This window comes from Mycteria americana, chromosome 10, assembly GCF_035582795.1.
Source record: "Mycteria americana isolate JAX WOST 10 ecotype Jacksonville Zoo and Gardens chromosome 10, USCA_MyAme_1.0, whole genome shotgun sequence".
Classification (NCBI taxonomy): Eukaryota; Metazoa; Chordata; class Aves; order Ciconiiformes; family Ciconiidae; genus Mycteria; species Mycteria americana.
In genome coordinates this window covers 4,588,425-4,604,361 of record NC_134374.1, presented here as the reverse complement: position 1 = coordinate 4,604,361, position 15,937 = coordinate 4,588,425, and the positions used below count along the sequence as shown (strand labels likewise).

General features: G+C 52.1%; 1 protein-coding gene across 4 annotated transcripts in view; it reads right to left on the bottom strand.

The window, feature by feature from the left end:
- Positions 1-595: 595 nt before the first annotated feature.
- Positions 596-15,937, bottom strand: part of PASD1 (PAS domain containing repressor 1) — a 55,955-nt gene continuing 40,613 nt past the window's right edge. For 3 of the 4 annotated variants that reach the window (XM_075513049.1, XM_075513050.1, XM_075513053.1), the window contains 11 exons: positions 15,303-15,450; positions 13,116-13,197; positions 11,061-11,184; positions 10,182-10,291; positions 9,601-9,687; positions 8,502-8,660; positions 7,749-7,952; positions 6,669-6,871; positions 5,801-5,893; positions 5,124-5,331; positions 596-3,844 (listed from right to left, as the gene is read on the bottom strand). In XM_075513049.1, the coding sequence (XP_075369164.1) occupies positions 3,674-3,844; positions 5,124-5,331; positions 5,801-5,893; positions 6,669-6,871; positions 7,749-7,952; positions 8,502-8,660; positions 9,601-9,687; positions 10,182-10,291; positions 11,061-11,184; positions 13,116-13,197; positions 15,303-15,450 (1,589 nt within the window). In that variant the 3' untranslated portion in view covers positions 596-3,673. The remainder of the gene's footprint in view (positions 3,845-5,123; positions 5,332-5,800; positions 5,894-6,668; positions 6,872-7,748; positions 7,953-8,501; positions 8,661-9,600; positions 9,688-10,181; positions 10,292-11,060; positions 11,185-13,115; positions 13,198-15,302; positions 15,451-15,937) is intronic. The other variant, XM_075513051.1, reaches the window with a different exon arrangement.

Below are 15,937 nucleotides of genomic sequence, written 5' to 3'. Positions count from 1 at the left end.
AACCCACCAGCAACCCTCAATTCCAAATGGGTCCTAAAAACACAGGTCAGAGCTAACACCAAGGTAAACAAATACAAATCAACCTGAATAAAGAGATTTATTTATTCATAAATTTTTTGAGAGTGAGTGACAATATAAGGCAAAAATCCCATGGCCCTGACTCAGCCTTCCCCCAGCCTGGAGGCAGCCTGAGCAGGGACCAAGCAAGCCCCAAAAAAGGGACTGTGGGATTTTGTCCTTTGGAGCACGTCTGGAAAACACGGCTCTACCCGCGAGGCAGCGCCGGGGGCCAGGCAGCCGCCCACCGCCCGCCAGCAGCTAGGCTCGCGGCTGGGGTGGACGCTGGGAACGGGGGGCACGTGGTAAAGTGCGTTTTAGGTCTCTTGTTTTAGCAAGGCCAATCTAACGTGTAAACATCCTTGCAAACCTCCTGTGCTCCTCGCCGAGAGGCTGCGAGCGGGGGCAGCGGTGCCGCATCCCACCCCCGGCCCTCCCTGTCTGTGCAGCCCGGCGCTGCCATCAGAAGGGCTGTGTCCGTGGCCCAGCCCCCGCCGGCACACCCGCCGCCCCATCCCCAAGCCCCTTCCCAGCCGCCCTTTGTTGGGCTTGCTTTCAAAGCCACAGCAACGCCAGAAAACTACTCTGCCTTGGCTACCTCCCTACCAAGCCCTGTTAAAAAAACCCACCCCCTAAGCCCCTGACCCCAACCACCACCACCTCCGAGATACATTTGATTGACACCTGCCATGTCTGGGCTCACGGTCGGTGATGGGACGCTGCAGAGCAGCCACGGTGGTGTGTTGGGGCGATGCAGGTTTAACGGGCAAGACCGGGAAATGCACGGCCTTTCCCTCCTGCCAGCCACACTGGGCCACAAATTGTGTACAGTAGTGGCTCCCTAACATAAATGTGTGTGTCTGCCTCCCTGCTAACATTATATGCCAAGCTTAGGGGGGAAAAAAACCCACAAACAACCCCCAAAAATACAGCAACCCCTCCTGCCCCAACCTCATGAGCAACCCTATTGTCTTGGGATGGGCAGGGGGGACCCTAAAAGTAATAGTGCTTTAAAGAAAAAAAAAAAATCCCTAAATGAAAGGCTCCATGCTGGCCCTTGCTGCAGCCCCCACGTGACGCTGCAGCACAAACCGCCTGACCCCCACGCTCTCCCTGGGACTTGGGCTCTGAGAGCCAAGGGTTGAGGCTGTGACTAGTTCAGCTCCAGACCGTACCCAGAGGCAGGCGCTCCACGCCCCACAGCACGGCCCCGGCCGTGGACCTGCTGTAGCCACCCTTACTGGTAGGGGTTTGACATGGGGCAGTGCAGGCTGTGCCCCAGAGCCGCTGCTCAGCCACCGCGGTGCCCGGGGCTGCGTGTGCCGGCCGGGCTGGGTCCCAGCCAGGGGCTGCACTTGCAAGGCACTAGCCCCGATATTGTAACCCCAGGGGTTAGGGCTGCTGGGCACCTCCTCGGCTCTGTGCTATGGCCCGCTGTGCTCCCCAAAACACTGCCCATGGCCGGGAGGCTGCACCTGCCCTCCGCCGGCTCTGCAACCCGCAACCCGTCACTGCTGGCATCCCTGGGAGGTGCGCGCCCGAACGCCCCAGCCAAAGCCAACCCGTGCCCGTGCTTTGCCGAGGGAGGGGGCCTGTGGAAAGCCAGGGGCTCGCACAGCTTTTGTTCGCATGGCCACCCCTGCCCCGGCCAAAACGCCACAGCAGCCCAGTGCCTTGCACCAGCCCCACAAAAGCTGCCGGCTGCCGCGGGTGCACCCTGCTCCAGCAGCCTGTCTCCCACCACCCCCCCGGGCGATGCGGCACAGCAAAACCCCGTCCCCTTCCCCAGGAAAACCCCGTGGGTGGGAAAGAGCCCCTTGTGCAACGGGCTGGGGCACGGCCAGGACAGGCGGTGAGTCACGGTGCAACCCTCCAGGCAGCAGGAAGGCTGCAGCCAAAACCATGTCTGGGCAGCTCTGTCGCGCTCCCGTTTCGTTCCTGGGCTTGCTGGGAAACTCGGGCTGCCGCAATCTGTTTCAGGCAGGCTGAAACAGTCAGGTTTTTCTGCCCCCATGCTACCGAGCCCGTGCGCTCATGCCTGGCCCCAAAGCTAACGAAATCCTCCCAGTGCTGCAGCGCAGAAAACGTGTGTGGCTGGTGGGGGAAAGTGAGCTAGCTAGCTAGCTGTATCTCTATAGCTGTATCTACAGCGGTAAGTATCTCTAGCTATAGATATATGTACCCTTAACTATACCCATTTTTTTTGCATGCTGACTTTCCCACTTCCCCCCTTTTCTTGAAACACGGGGCTGCTTGTGCCAAAGGCTGCTCCGTCAGTAAGCACCAGCGTCCAGCTGCTGCGGTGCTGCAAAGAGCCAAGAAAGCAGCTTGCACAAGAAAAAAGCAAACAAATGCCCCCAAAAAAAGGCAAAAAAAAAAAAAAAGCGCCCCTTGCTTGGATTCGACAGAGGTTATGAACTAACCCATCCCTAAACCTTGCTCTGACTGCCAGATGGAGCTTTGCTGCTAGATGGACCTGGTCCTAACCATTTTCTTGCAAAGCTTATAGTAATGGCCTAACCCATCTCCTACGTTTGGGCTCTAACAGCGCCCAAAGTTAGTACTCAGCTACTAATGCCTCAAAAATGTACATTTTTCATTTTTCCTTTGGAAAGACACAAACAGTAGGGACACTTAATTATACACCCACTGAAGAATAAACTGGTTTTTCAATTCATAAATATAAACTTATAGTTAAAAAGTGACATTTTACAAAAATACAATTTATTGCTGACCCTACGGGCTTGTAACATCGCTTGTGTCATTGTGATCATACGTTTCAGGTTCACCAAATTGAAACATGACCTAGCAAAACCACAAAGTTTGCTGTCATATGCTGTTCTACGCCTGTTTGTTTTCACGTATAGAAACATATACAACTACATCACTTGAAACAAAACAACCAAAAAAAGAACGAGTAAGGATTCTTTGTCTGTAACCTGAAAAATATTTGGCTACAGGGAGTAAAAACCATATAAATTTATCTGCACTTGTTAACCAAAATAAAACATGATGCGATGTGAGCTGGTATAACAACAGTAAGAAATTCAGGCAAAAGTGGTGTTATGTAAATTAGCAGCATTATCCAATCGCCTGGAAAACAAAAAATTGCGGGAGTGAGGTATAGAAAAAAGGAAAAAAATCCACAATGGACCTACTACAGCCAAACGAGTTATGTACATGGAATCCAATGGTGTCCTGCGGACCGGCACAGTCTGTGTATGTGCTCCAAACGCCGGGCTTAAATTCACAGTGACTTTCAGCGTTGAAGTCCTGAATGGAAAAGGGTTTTCTCCATTGCAATGCAATCATCGTGGCGACCTGACAAATAACCTCCCTGCCGCCAGAAAGCCATCGCCTTCCGGTTGTACCGCCGTGCCGCAACCGAGCTGGGCTGCCGGAGCAGCATCACGGACCGGCTGCGTGGAAATCCCAACCGACGAGGTGCCCCCGGAGCCGTCCGTCCCCAGCGGGGACCGTCCCTCCAGCCACCACCTTCCCCGTGGGGCCCGACCTCACTTGTCCCGTGCTCTGACGTCGTCGTCCTCCCCGCCGCGTGTGCCCGGGGCACCGAGCGGCTGCAGCCAAGGTGGTCCCTGCCTCCCAGACCCGGCGCTCAGGGCAGCTGCATCTCGGGCAGGTCCGGCAGGTTGCAGGCCTGGCCCTGCGCGTGGTGGCTCTGCTGCTGCGGGTGGAGGAAGTAGCTGAGGGGGTTCTGCTGCGGGGTGTGGGGGGGCTGGAAAATGCGCTGTGTCGGACCCCCGGGCACGGGCTCAGGACCTTGCATCTGTCGGGAGACACAAATCCAACGTCAGACCTGCCCCATCGCCCATCCGCTCCCTCTCTTGATGCAGGGCTGATGCTGAGGCTCGTAACCAGGAGCGCGAGTACCAAGTCCTAAAGGTAACCTCTGCCCATCGAGGGCACGAGTTGTGGACAAGCAGCTCGGGGTGCTGGTGCTATCAGCACGACTAACAATGCCTGGAGAGCATGGAGGGGAAGCAGGACCCGCCTGTCCTACCAGCCCCATGGGGAGCCCAGCAGGAATGGAGACCTTCAAAAGCTACGTGGACGTGAGGTAAAATCTGCAGGACGTGCAACTTCCTTCTTCCATGGGAAGGATCTTCAGGATCTTCAATGAAGAGGTTGTAGAGCAACCTTGTCCATGTACCACCCTGTGGCCGGTACCCCAAAGTCCTGGGCTTGCTGGTTCAGCCCCCGTTAAAGGCACTGTGGCACCAAAGCCTGGTTTTCTGTTGCCCTGGAGCTATTTATCTCCCCCAGCATCATCATTCTGCTGTCCATATTGCTAGCCCTCAGGACCTCAGTGCAGCCCGTGAGCACACGTACCCAAAGTGGGGACAGCTCATGTCCACATTTGCTGACAACAACGATTCATTTCTTACTCTAAATCCAGTCCTGCTGCATGGCTACTTTCAGCTGTACCTACTCCTCCTGCTTTGTTTTCTACCACCTTTGCCTGGGGGACCGTAACTTACCTCTGCCAACCAAGCAAGTCTTGGAGAGTGTATTACTAATTAATTATTAGTTTCAACAACCCCTCTCCTTGGCAGCATCATTGGTTTGGCATGCACTGATGAAGCTGTGCTTTGAAAAACCAAAATCAGCTTCTCCAGAGATTTGTGTTGTGAAACACCCATTTATTAAAAGCAAGCAGTGACGGCAGCTGATAATAAACCTTGCTATGCTGAGACATAACCGCAGGAGGCATGTTTTCAGAAGCGCTTATCTCTTATCATGTTTCACGGCTACAGCAAGATTCCCACCAGAGCTCCTCTCGATGACGAGCTCTGTTTGAAAAACTGGCTATTTCTTCTGGACACTAAGCGATAGCTGAGTTTGTTGCAAAATATGGCCTTGACCAGGTGTAGAGCCGGCCTGGAAAGGCTGAGCACTTGGGTACGCGCAGATACAATGGGCATGGAGGATGTGCGAGTGCACTGACCAGGTTTGATTAGCCAGGTAAGCCCCATTTCTTCAAAAAAGCCAACCAAGCCCCAAAGCCATCCCTGTGCATCCTCACAAACCTGTTCCAGCTCCCTTACCTGAAGGTAGAGACGGTGCTGCTGAACCTGTTGCTGTGGCCACTGGTGGAGATGAACTGGTGTGCTTGCCTGGTGGGATGTGAAGCTGGCGTGTGGGATCATCAGAGACGGGGAGAAAACGGGCGACGGGGCTGGAGGTCGGACGGTGCTACAGGTAATCGGTTGCATCTGTACCGGGGGAGGCAAGATCTGCTGCTCTGCAACGAATCTGCCACGAGGAGGAAAATAAGGCGTGAGAACCCAAACCCAGAGCCACCACTGGAGCAGGCCCTGGGGAGCCCAAGTGCTGCAGGAACCAGACTGGAGCAGGGGTTGTTTTGACAAAAGCATGCAGAGCCTGGCGAAAGCAGGCCCCAGGTTTCCCCCTCCCCATCAAGACTGGAACTGCAGACGATAAAGGTTTTTAAGGCTGAACATCTCCTCCATGACTTGATTAGGCATTTTAAGATTGGCAAAAGCCAGAAAACAGTTTAAAAAATATTTTTTCAAAGCATTTTAGTTATCATAAAGTTCTTTGTAATTAAAAAACATTCTCATTACTTTTTCTCCTAACTAGCAGAGATTTTGTTTCTTTTAAGACCGTTTGTGATCACGTACAAGTTTTTCAAAGTAATTGTCAGCACCATAAAGTGCCCTGCTAAAACTCTGCATGCAAACAAGGGCCAGCAAAGACTCACTTTCCTTGCTGCCTGCCGGCACTGCTCTGCGCGGACTGGCCGCTGCTGTTGGCGGCGGGCATCATGGCTTGGATAGACTGATCCAACAGCATCCTGCGGCGGAGGAAAAACAGAGGACGGTCAGGGAAGGGAGAGGTCCAAACTCCTGACTGCCAGTCTCTAGAAACAAATCCCCGAAAATCCTCCCTGCAAGCATGCAAACCATCACCCTGAAAAAAGCTAAGGAAATAGGATGCTTATTATCACCTTCTCTAAGGCACTCGCAGACGTGAGCTGAAACTCGCTAAATCCTTCATGTAAGAAATACGGTTTATAGATGGTGAGACCTCTAGGGCTTATCTTGTTTCCTGACACAAGATTTCAAAACGGCTGGATCCTGGAGGCCGTGTCTGCAGACACCTCCCTGAGAGGTGGTTGAATAGTTTGGGGCTGTTGTATATGTTTTATACGTTTCCAGTGTTGTATAAAAGAAAAATGGCTTTGCCATGGCACTTGTCCTTGCTGCAGAAAAGACACTCTGGAGCTTCAGAGCAAGCAGACACAGGTTTGGGAAAGGCTGTCCCTGCTAGTTTTCCCTGTTCACTCCCTCTGACAGCAGCAGATGCCCAAAGGTTACTGAGCTACATGGACAACTTATGGAAATAGGGAGAGAAAAGGATTTCAGGCCCCCGAGGGCACGGCGTGGCGCGCGCAGCACCCTGCTCGCACGCGCTCCGGGCTCACCGCTAAGCCAGGCCTCCGCAGGAGGGACCGTCCCCACGCCGCTGCTGCGGCACCCAGAGAGCATCAGCCCCCTGAGCCCAGATGTGCCTGCCCTCCCCGCCGCCCAGGCATTGCTGTTTTCTATCAATCACGGCTGTGTTCGCACCTGAGGCTCCTGTCCTGGCTGTAGTCAGACTGCGGTTGCCTTTCGCTGCCGTCAGCCGGCATCTGTGCAGCCACTGTAATGGGATGCGTTTGCGAAAACACCACGGGGTTGTTGTAGAGGGGCACTGAAATGCTCGTCTGCCCCGGCAGACACGTTTGCTGGGCTTGGTTTCCTCTCATTAGGTGCTGCTGCTGCTGCTGTACCTGAAATGAAGACATAGATACCCACGTAAGTTTTTAAAGCTCCCTAATAGAAGGCTAAAATAACTACTGCCAGTATGCAGATGGGAAAAGAAGGAACAGAAGGATATTCTCCCTGAACACAGCAGTAGGAACAGCATGTCTATTCAGCACAACCAACCTGTTTGTATTTAATGCCCCTGCACGGCAGGCGCTGGCATCCCCAGCGGCAGGAGCAGATGGTCTCTTGAGAAATCAGAATACAAGGGTAAGGGCATGCAAGGCTCAAAGGAGAAGAGACCAGCTTAAGAGGGGAGGAGGAGTGCAAATCTGAAGTCCCCAAGGAAAGCGTCTCATCTGTCCTTTAAAGCAGTAGTTTTGGTCTTTTTTGCTTTTGGACACCTTAACTCTTCCCCAAGGAGATGTGACCACCTATATAGCAGATTTAGGTCTAGCGATGACAAACTTGTTTTTCAAAGCTGCCTTCCAAGACTTCTCAGGCAGAAGAAAATTAATCTTTTAAAATTATGCCTACTTCCCCATGTTACGAAGTCACAACTCTCGCTGGCTACGAACGAGCATCATGTTGCAATCGCAAAGAGAAGCGAATGAGAGCCCAAACCTCCCACTCAGTTCCTCTCCGGTCACCAGGACGGCTCCAGCAGTCCTCAGGTTTTAGTGCTTTTAGGCTACCTGGCTTTTATTTTACAGTTGCAGTTTTTTACCGCTTTTACAGTTTTTACAGTTTGCAGCTGACTCTGAACGCAAATTTCGTAATGCCAGTTACGGAGTAAAACCAGCACAGAGGAGATGCGTGGGACCACGGGGAGGGGGGACATGGCAGGCAAGTATTGAAAAAGCCAGGAAAGGGGACGATGAAGACAAGGAAGCAGCCAGCGACCTGGGCGGCCGTGCCACGGGGGTCCCTGAGGAATTGGCGCGGTGGCGGCAGGTGGGTGCCGCAGTAGGGCTTCGTCTCCATAAGGCCTTGCTGCTGTGACTTCTTGGCCGTGGTCTGCCTGGGCGTCCCCGGCGGCGGCGGCCTCCTGGGGCTCGGGTGCTGCACGTTGTTAAAGACGACGGGGATCGGCTGCTGCATCAGCATCTTTAAGAAAAAGAGACACGTGAGTTGTCGCAGCTCATACGGTGGTTGTACTGCCGGAGAGAGAACGTCTCCGGCTCCCAGGCTGTCTCTATCAACATACATAACACTGCAGCAGCAACATCTCTAAATCCAGGGGCAAAGTGAACCATGAATAATAGAAAATCAAGTGTTAGCTTTTGCCCAAGTATTTATTCAGAGCCACGACCGTTCCAGCTCCATTACGCCTGTTGCATTTTGCAGGAATGGCCCTGGGGACCCAGCAGCACTAACCAGCCACCGAACCACCAAGCTTTTTGTGCAGGCGGGACTTCGGATTAGTTTGGGATTGTTTTTTTTCTAAATCATGAAAATTACTGATTCGATACTTAAGCAGATAGTGATGCCACTCATCTCTCGGGAGACAGTACTTCCACATCTGAGACCAAACTACCGATTTATCCAGAGCTCATTTCTAAATGCTTTTGCCACTGACAATTTTGTTGCCGATCTGCGTGCTCAAAGGAAAAGCAAATGGTTTGTGGGTTTGGGAACGCCGGGGGCAGCGGGCACCTGCAGGTTGGAGTCCTGTACGAGCTGGAGCTGCTCCTTGATGACGTGGAGCTCTTCTTGCTGCGTCTTGATGTCAGCTTGCAGTATGCGTGTCCTCTCCTCCAGCTGCTCTTTCAGCTGATGCATCATCCCCAGCTGGGTCGGGAAATGGTACACTGGCTGCGGAGAACGGAGAACAAGATTGTGGGGTAGGACCAGTCCTGCTACTCGCATTCATAGTGATGCTGGCTTCAGAAAAACGACTGCTTTCCAGCTTTTGCCATAGCAAATATGATGCTGAGAAAAAATGGCAATTGCGTATTTAATGAAAGTACCCCTGTACTTGCAGAGCAGCAGCACAACTGGCTCATACTCAGTGCCTCACTCCAGATCTTGGTCCGTTAAACTTTTGCGCAGATGGGGTGTCTGTGCACAGGGCTCCCCTGGCCCTTTAGTGTGACGCCCTGCTGATTTTGGACCACTTGTGCTTTGTGGCAGCCCCCACCTGCTAACCCTTGCTGGGATAACACCTCCAGGCTGGGCTTTCAGTTGTGCTGCTGATTGTATTTGCCAAAGGCCGGGGTTAGGTTGTAATCCCACCTGGGAACCATCCTTCACACCTACCTTGGCCGTCTTCAATCCCTGTATTATAGCCTGAATGTTTACTACGCTGACCTCAAAGCTCTGTGAGGACGGGCCTCATAGTTACAGTTTACGACTCCCACGTTTTTCTTGTGGTGTTTTTCTTTTTCTGGCCTAACTCAAACCTTCCATGACATCCCCTTCCTCTACCAGGGCAATAAAGCTCTTCAGCACCGTATCAGCCTGCAGTTAGTCGCTAGCAATTCAAAGATGAGCCTTTAGCAGCCCCCAATGGTTGTGACAAGTGTAAACCTTCTTCTAAGCTTGGGTGTCCTACCTGCCCTGTCTCCTTGCTGAAGTAAGTGGTCGCAATGATTTGGTTGCAGGTATCCCTCAGTAACAGCAACAGAAAGGGCACTGAAACCTTGCCTCCACACTGGGACCAGCCAGCAAGGAGGTAAGAGCAGCGAACCAGAGCCACCGAGTCTGCCCCGCCGACTGGCCGTACCAGTGCGTTTAATAAAAATAAACCACGTACCATCACAGCGTGCTGAGAGGGGACTGCCGGCTGAGCCACGGGATGCTGAGTGAGGGGTTCACCAGGGGCTTGAGGAGTTGCTATGGCCTAGAAATGAAAACTTTGCCTTACTGTAGGTCCATAGCACCTCTGGTGCAGAGTTGGTGCGATACCGGCTCATGCCGGTGATGAACAAGTGCAGGGAATTAGACAACTCCACGTGGAGATCCGAGGATGAGTCTGAAGGGAGAATTTAAGCTCCTGCATGCCCCCTGCTAATTGCAAATCCTCGGCGTCAGCATCCATTTTTGGATAAAGGCCATTTCATGGGTACAAACCCCAGGAAAAGCGGGCTCACAGTGTGAGAAGGCATTTGGCCTGGAGGAGCAAACTGAATCCTGAAAGGAGGCAGCAGAGGAGCCTCTAGCAGCTCTCCACCGGCTCTGCCGGCCAGCAGCATTCCCCCCGGCCGAGGGAAATCCCATGCTCAGGCCCAGCACACTCAGAGGTGGGGACCCAGCCTCTCTGAGGGCGGGATCAAGGTTTGTCAAGCTCATTTCTTTACGGCATCAGAAAGGCTTTTGCTCGCAGGAACCACTGACCTGAGCGCTCCCGGCAGATGCCAGCCGTAGGGCTGCCTTCTCCGTCTGCCCCCCTGGCACCGACGGCTGGGTGGGCGTGCTGGTGTCCGTGTGTCGCATGGACGACGTGGCTGGAAAAGAGATGGTTTACTGTGATACGGCGGGCCCGTGCCTGGGTACCCTGGCTAAGCCTGATCTCTGCGTACGCAGATGAGCAGCGACCCAAACGCTGCCAAACTGGGTCCCCAAACTGCCCCTCCGTGGTCCCTCTGGCTCTCCGCCTGACCCGCAGGGTTCCCTTCTGACGCTAACGCCCCGTTTCAGCCTTCCCTCCATAAGCTCTCCCACGCTCCCCCGGCAAGTATTTCAAGAAAAGCCCCGAGCTGGCTCCTACCCACGGCCCCACATGGGCACTGCGGTCACCCCACTACTGTGCCCAGGGCAGGGGGGGACACTCGTGGCAGCTGGCACGAAGCTGCCAGCGAGGCAGGCAGCCTTCTGCGCTCCTTCTGCAGGGGTTTATCATCAGGGACCAAACTACCCCATAATAAGAGTTTTGTCAGTGAGGTTCGGGGCTCAGTCAAATTGCTTCGGCTTAGCGAGTCACCTTCTGTGCCCTGAGCCCCAGCAAACAACCACAGCCCTTAGGTGGTAGCAGATGGGGGGAAAGCCGCTCTCGCCTTGGCGGCGGGCTAAGAGGGAGAAGGCAGCACGTGGCCGCGGCCCTGCTGCCCTACCATAACTTGTTACGGCACAGTACGTCGGTCCTGGTGCTGAGCACCCCCCTCCCACCCTGACTCGGTCACTCCCAGCTGAACCCCAGGATTTTGGAGGCTGCTCTGCCCTCCAGCCCGCTCCTCGCCCCCGCGCTGGGCTGTCCCCGGCCGCGCTGGCACCTACACGCGGAGTCGGAGAGGGCGGTGTGCGAGGAGCGCCGGGAGCTGTGGGATGACAGTGACACTCCCTCCCGGCTGGCGTCCTGGCTGCTGCCGCACTGTCCCACGTCCAGGTAGCTGCTGTGGCTCTGCGGGGAGCGAAGCACAAGCGGTGAGACCGTCAGCAGGAGAGGACGGTGCTAGAGGGGACCTCCACCTCCCCGACCGCTCGTTGGCAGAGAAAACCAACAGACTGGGTGCGCAGAGGGCCGGCACTGCAGCACCACACCGCCAAACCCTGGTTCGGTATTCGGTCTGCCCCTCAATGTCCACCCTGAAGCCTTCGGGTATCCCCGTGGAGACAGGACCCTCAGGATCGCACCCCAGGCGCTGCTGGCTTCGGGGTGACGCCACGCATTTCTGTCCCAGCACACCCGTCTGACGGCAGCGAGCGGCAGTGGGGGGGACGTGCCGCACGTCGGGCGAACGCCGTGGGGATTGCTGCCCGTGCCCCACGCTCTGGCGTGCCACACTCCCGCTCTCCTGCCCACGGAGTTGTGTGCAAATGGAAATATGCTTCTATATTAGGTTCCCTCTGCCTGATTTCTTCAGGGATGTCACAGTTTGTTGGCCGTGGCACTCTGGGGAGTGCTGGCAGAGGTAACCAATGAAGGTGGCAGGAGGGGCTGGCTGGGGAATGGTTTTATTCATTGCAGAGATGGAGAGAGATGGCTGGGAAGGGACATGGAGCAGTGGCACGGGGACACCAGCTGCAGCCCTAGGAGAACCTACAGCGGGGGACAGGTACCGGGCGATGCTGAGAGCTGCAACCCCGCTTGCCGCTCCCTGGGGAGCAGCCGCTCCCAGCAGGCTGTTCTAGGCAGGAACCTGGCAGCACATCCGCAGAGGGGAACAGCCTAAGCTAGTGAATATTAACGGCTTTGGAGCTGTCACACCAAAATGACAGATGCCACCTGGCAGATGGTTTGTGGCAAACAGCCCATAAGCGTTGGGTAGTAGGGGACCATTTCACCTGCAGGACGTGGGTGACGATGTGGGTGACGACGTGGGCTGTGCCACCCCCCTCCCCACGCCTCCCAGGGAGCTCCCCAGCTTCCCGCTCCCCTCCAGAAGATCAAGCAATGGGAGCGATCCCTCTGCCTCTCCTCCAGCTGCCTTACATCAACAGACGCAGCTTAAGGTCTGCAGAAAAATACCTCAGCTATCATGTAGAAAGGGGAAAAAGACACAGAAGCGTGCTGTGGTGACAGAGGACCAGCTGTTTGCAAGACGGTCCTTGCTCAAGTGCAAAAGGCCTCTGGGACAGCTTCCCCTCTACATCCCATAAATGACTTCTATAAAATAATGTCTGAAGAGCAATGAGGCTAATGGAATGATAATTACACAACAATCCATTTGCAGTTACTTTGATTACTGGTCTTATTTGTAAACTACTGAGAGGAAGAACTTAAAAGTAATTAAAATGACCTCGTTAATTGGGCAGGTGTGCTGGGATGCCAGACTGATTCAAGCCATGGAAGTTATTGCTCTGGTCACAATCCTACACTTGATGCGATCCTGCCCAGTGGCATAAACAGAGCTGAAATCTGGAATAAGAGTAAGTGTTTTCCCTTCACTTCCAATCTTCCTCTGAGTATCAAACAAACATTAACAAAACAGGTACCATGTGGCACTGCCCTGCGCTCGGATCCTCTGCGCCTTACTAATGGCAAGAGGTCCAGCAATCTAGCCTCCAGCTCCAGCTCTACTTTTCTGCTTCGGAACTGAGGTGGTTTAACCTATCATTTGAGTAACGGTCTCAGAAAGAAAATGAATAGCAGAACAGCCGCAATGCAACTGCTGAATTTGCAGTTATATGCCTGAATCAAGATGGGCAGTTTAGAGCCACGCAGCGGAAAACTTCTCAGGGTCTGCCTGAGCCATAACCCAGCTGAAGGCTTGGAAGGAGATGGGAGTAAAGGAGAGGGAGAAGAAAGAACAGATATTTTCCTAAGACTGGTAAGCAATTACTCAGTTTGGTTTAAACACCTACTCATTCAACTGCGAAGGGACATGGTACCTTTAGAGAAGAGGATGCCAGTTCAATTGATGACTCTTCAAGGCCAAGATCTCGCCTTCTTTCAGCTCGAACTTCCGCATAACTAAAAAAAAAAAAATATTAAAATCCAGTTTTTCAGTCTGGATATTGTTTACTGTATGGTAACTATCCTCCCATACAGGTCACTATGGAGTTTTCACGTTGAGTCTCAAGCTTTGCACAGCACACACACACACACACTATCATATACAAGGTGCTTAGAGGAACGTCATCGTACAGCCTTGCAATCTGTGACTAACTGCACTTGCTGAATATCCCCGGATTAGAAACAACAGGGCAGTCCCAGTCCCGCTGCACCCAGGACTGCAGAGCCTATATGATTAATTGCACTAATAATTCCAAGCACAAACGTAGACACTCCTTTGCAAATTTTGGCCCTGGATGCCTTCAAGCAAAACTAATCTGAAAGCAAAGTTATTGAAGACAAAATGGGTGTCTTTGTCCTCAGTACAATTTTCCTAATAAAGGAGATTCCCATTTTCCACAATCAGGCAGAAAAATGATCCTACAGCTTCTGTGCAGATAAACTGCCATAGCAAATGTACACTCATTTTCTAACCTGCTGATGATCAAGAATCGATTTTTTGCGTGTTGTGCGGTAGCTCAGTGAGCCCCAAGCCCGTGCCCTGGGGAGGAGGAGGTCGGGTCCCCTCTTTCCGAGGGCGCACGCAGTGCCGTGCAGCGCGGCACATCAGAGTTAGCATCCCTCACTCCGGTGGCAGCTCCGAATCAAACCCACGGCTGCGCAGGAGCGATGCGAGGTGCAGGAATCCCCAGGAACGTGCCTCTCAAAGTGTATATTTGCTTTCCTTACTATTTTTTCTCTTAAATAATAAAATATTTACGGTAAACAATGCCACATGATTCACCACTGGGATAAACTGGAGAGGATGTTTTAAAGACTCTCTGAGTGCTTGTGGATCGTGGGCACTTAAAGGTGCCAGAATTTACGGTGCTGAAATATTAATGGGCCATAACCTTTGTGGGAGGCAAGAGAAGTTGCTGAACTGAATTCACTTATATCATTGTAGGCCATGAATTTTCCTGAAATCACTTTTTAACTTGCGTGTTTCAATAATACATTCTAAACCTTAACTATATGAGACAGAATTGACTTTCAAAATCTATTTAGGACTATATCACTAGGTTTAAGAGGCACTGGAAGCAGAAAGAAGAAACAAGTTCATGCCCAATAAAGTCAGAGCTTAAAGTGAAGCCGAATTCCCTGGAGGATGGCAGAAGCAACACAGCTCAGAAGCAATCCCTCCGTCTAGCATTTGCTTATGATAACACTCGACAGGTACCTTCTATCAGCACACACAGCTCAGATCACTTACACCCGTTGAGTGGTGTAAGGTGTTCCCAGTCTGTGTTTCAGAATATCCCAGTTTACTAGCGTTAGTTCTTCCAGATGTTTGACAAGAAAAAGGGGGACCAGAACAAACCCTCACCGATTGATTCCTGACAGTACAGAAAGACGCAGCGAGCAATACGTTTACTCAAGTTAAGAGAGCAAACCAGTACGTCGCTATTTTTCAGGCCCGTCAGTAACTATATTCTCAGTCTCAACACGATCTTTTTCGAGATGACAGCGGTGATCAAGCAGATTGCCCTCCGGAAGGTGCGTGTGGCAGAGCATCCCACCCTCGCACCGCCTTCCAGCGCGGGTTTGCAGCCCAGCAGAAGCAGCTTCCCACTAGGGGGGGATCCTGGGCTGAATTTCAGGTGAGGAATAAGGCTGGCAGGACAGCAGCTAACTTCAAGTCAGAAATATTTAAAGCTCTGATCAAAAGGTTTTGTAGGAGACGTATGATCCCATTCATGCCCATAAAGCCGTCTGATTCTTAACAGCTTTAATTCTTCCTACGGCCATGTCATCCCTAGGGATAAAAGGGGAATGTAACACACTGATAGACTTGGCCAACGGTGGCTTCCAGGCATTTGGCCCGGTTGCCAAAAAAAAAAGAGTAATGAAAACACATTATGCTTTTCCCCATGTTCCCTGTCATAATAGTTTTATAGAATTACATACCATCTTAGCGTGGCAATATGCACAGCAAATATTTGGCTAACGCAAAACAGAACTAGAAAAAATAACGGATGAGCACATGGGACATACATTGTGAAGTGTTTGGTGCTTGCTCCTACCTAACTACCAGGTGCGTGCAAACGATGAACTCGGGTTTGGAATTCCACTGGTGGTAGGTGATGTAGTAGTGTGTCTGCAGCCATATCCACTGCTGGCCTTTGGTCAGGAACCGATAGTAACAGGACTTTCCTTTTCCAAACTGCATCACTGTTAAACAAAAAAGAAAGCAATTTATAACAAACAGAAATTTCATGGTGCAAAGGCGATTAGAAAAACCACTCGGTCCTATACCCCTCTTGCAGTCTGCTACCGCACTAAAATGGCTCTTGCGGCTTTATAAACACGACAGATGATACACAACCACGTACCGACCTTTTAGTTGGGTTCTTTTCTGCTACTGACTTTCAAGAGTGCACTTTGCTATTTTGAGATTGTTCTTATAACTAATATTTGGCATAACTATATAACTAGTTATAAGAATATAACTTATTTGTGGGCTCCTCTGAAATAAGCATAAATAATATTAATTAAACAAAGTATTGGCCTTTCACAAGTACATGAGAATGCATTTCAAAGACTGGGGGGTTAAAGTCAGGATCCTAATAGTGGCACAAAACAATAAGATAGTGGAGTTTTAGCAGTTTAACTGAGAATTTTCTTCCAAGAGCTGACCTAAATACACCAGACCTGGGAC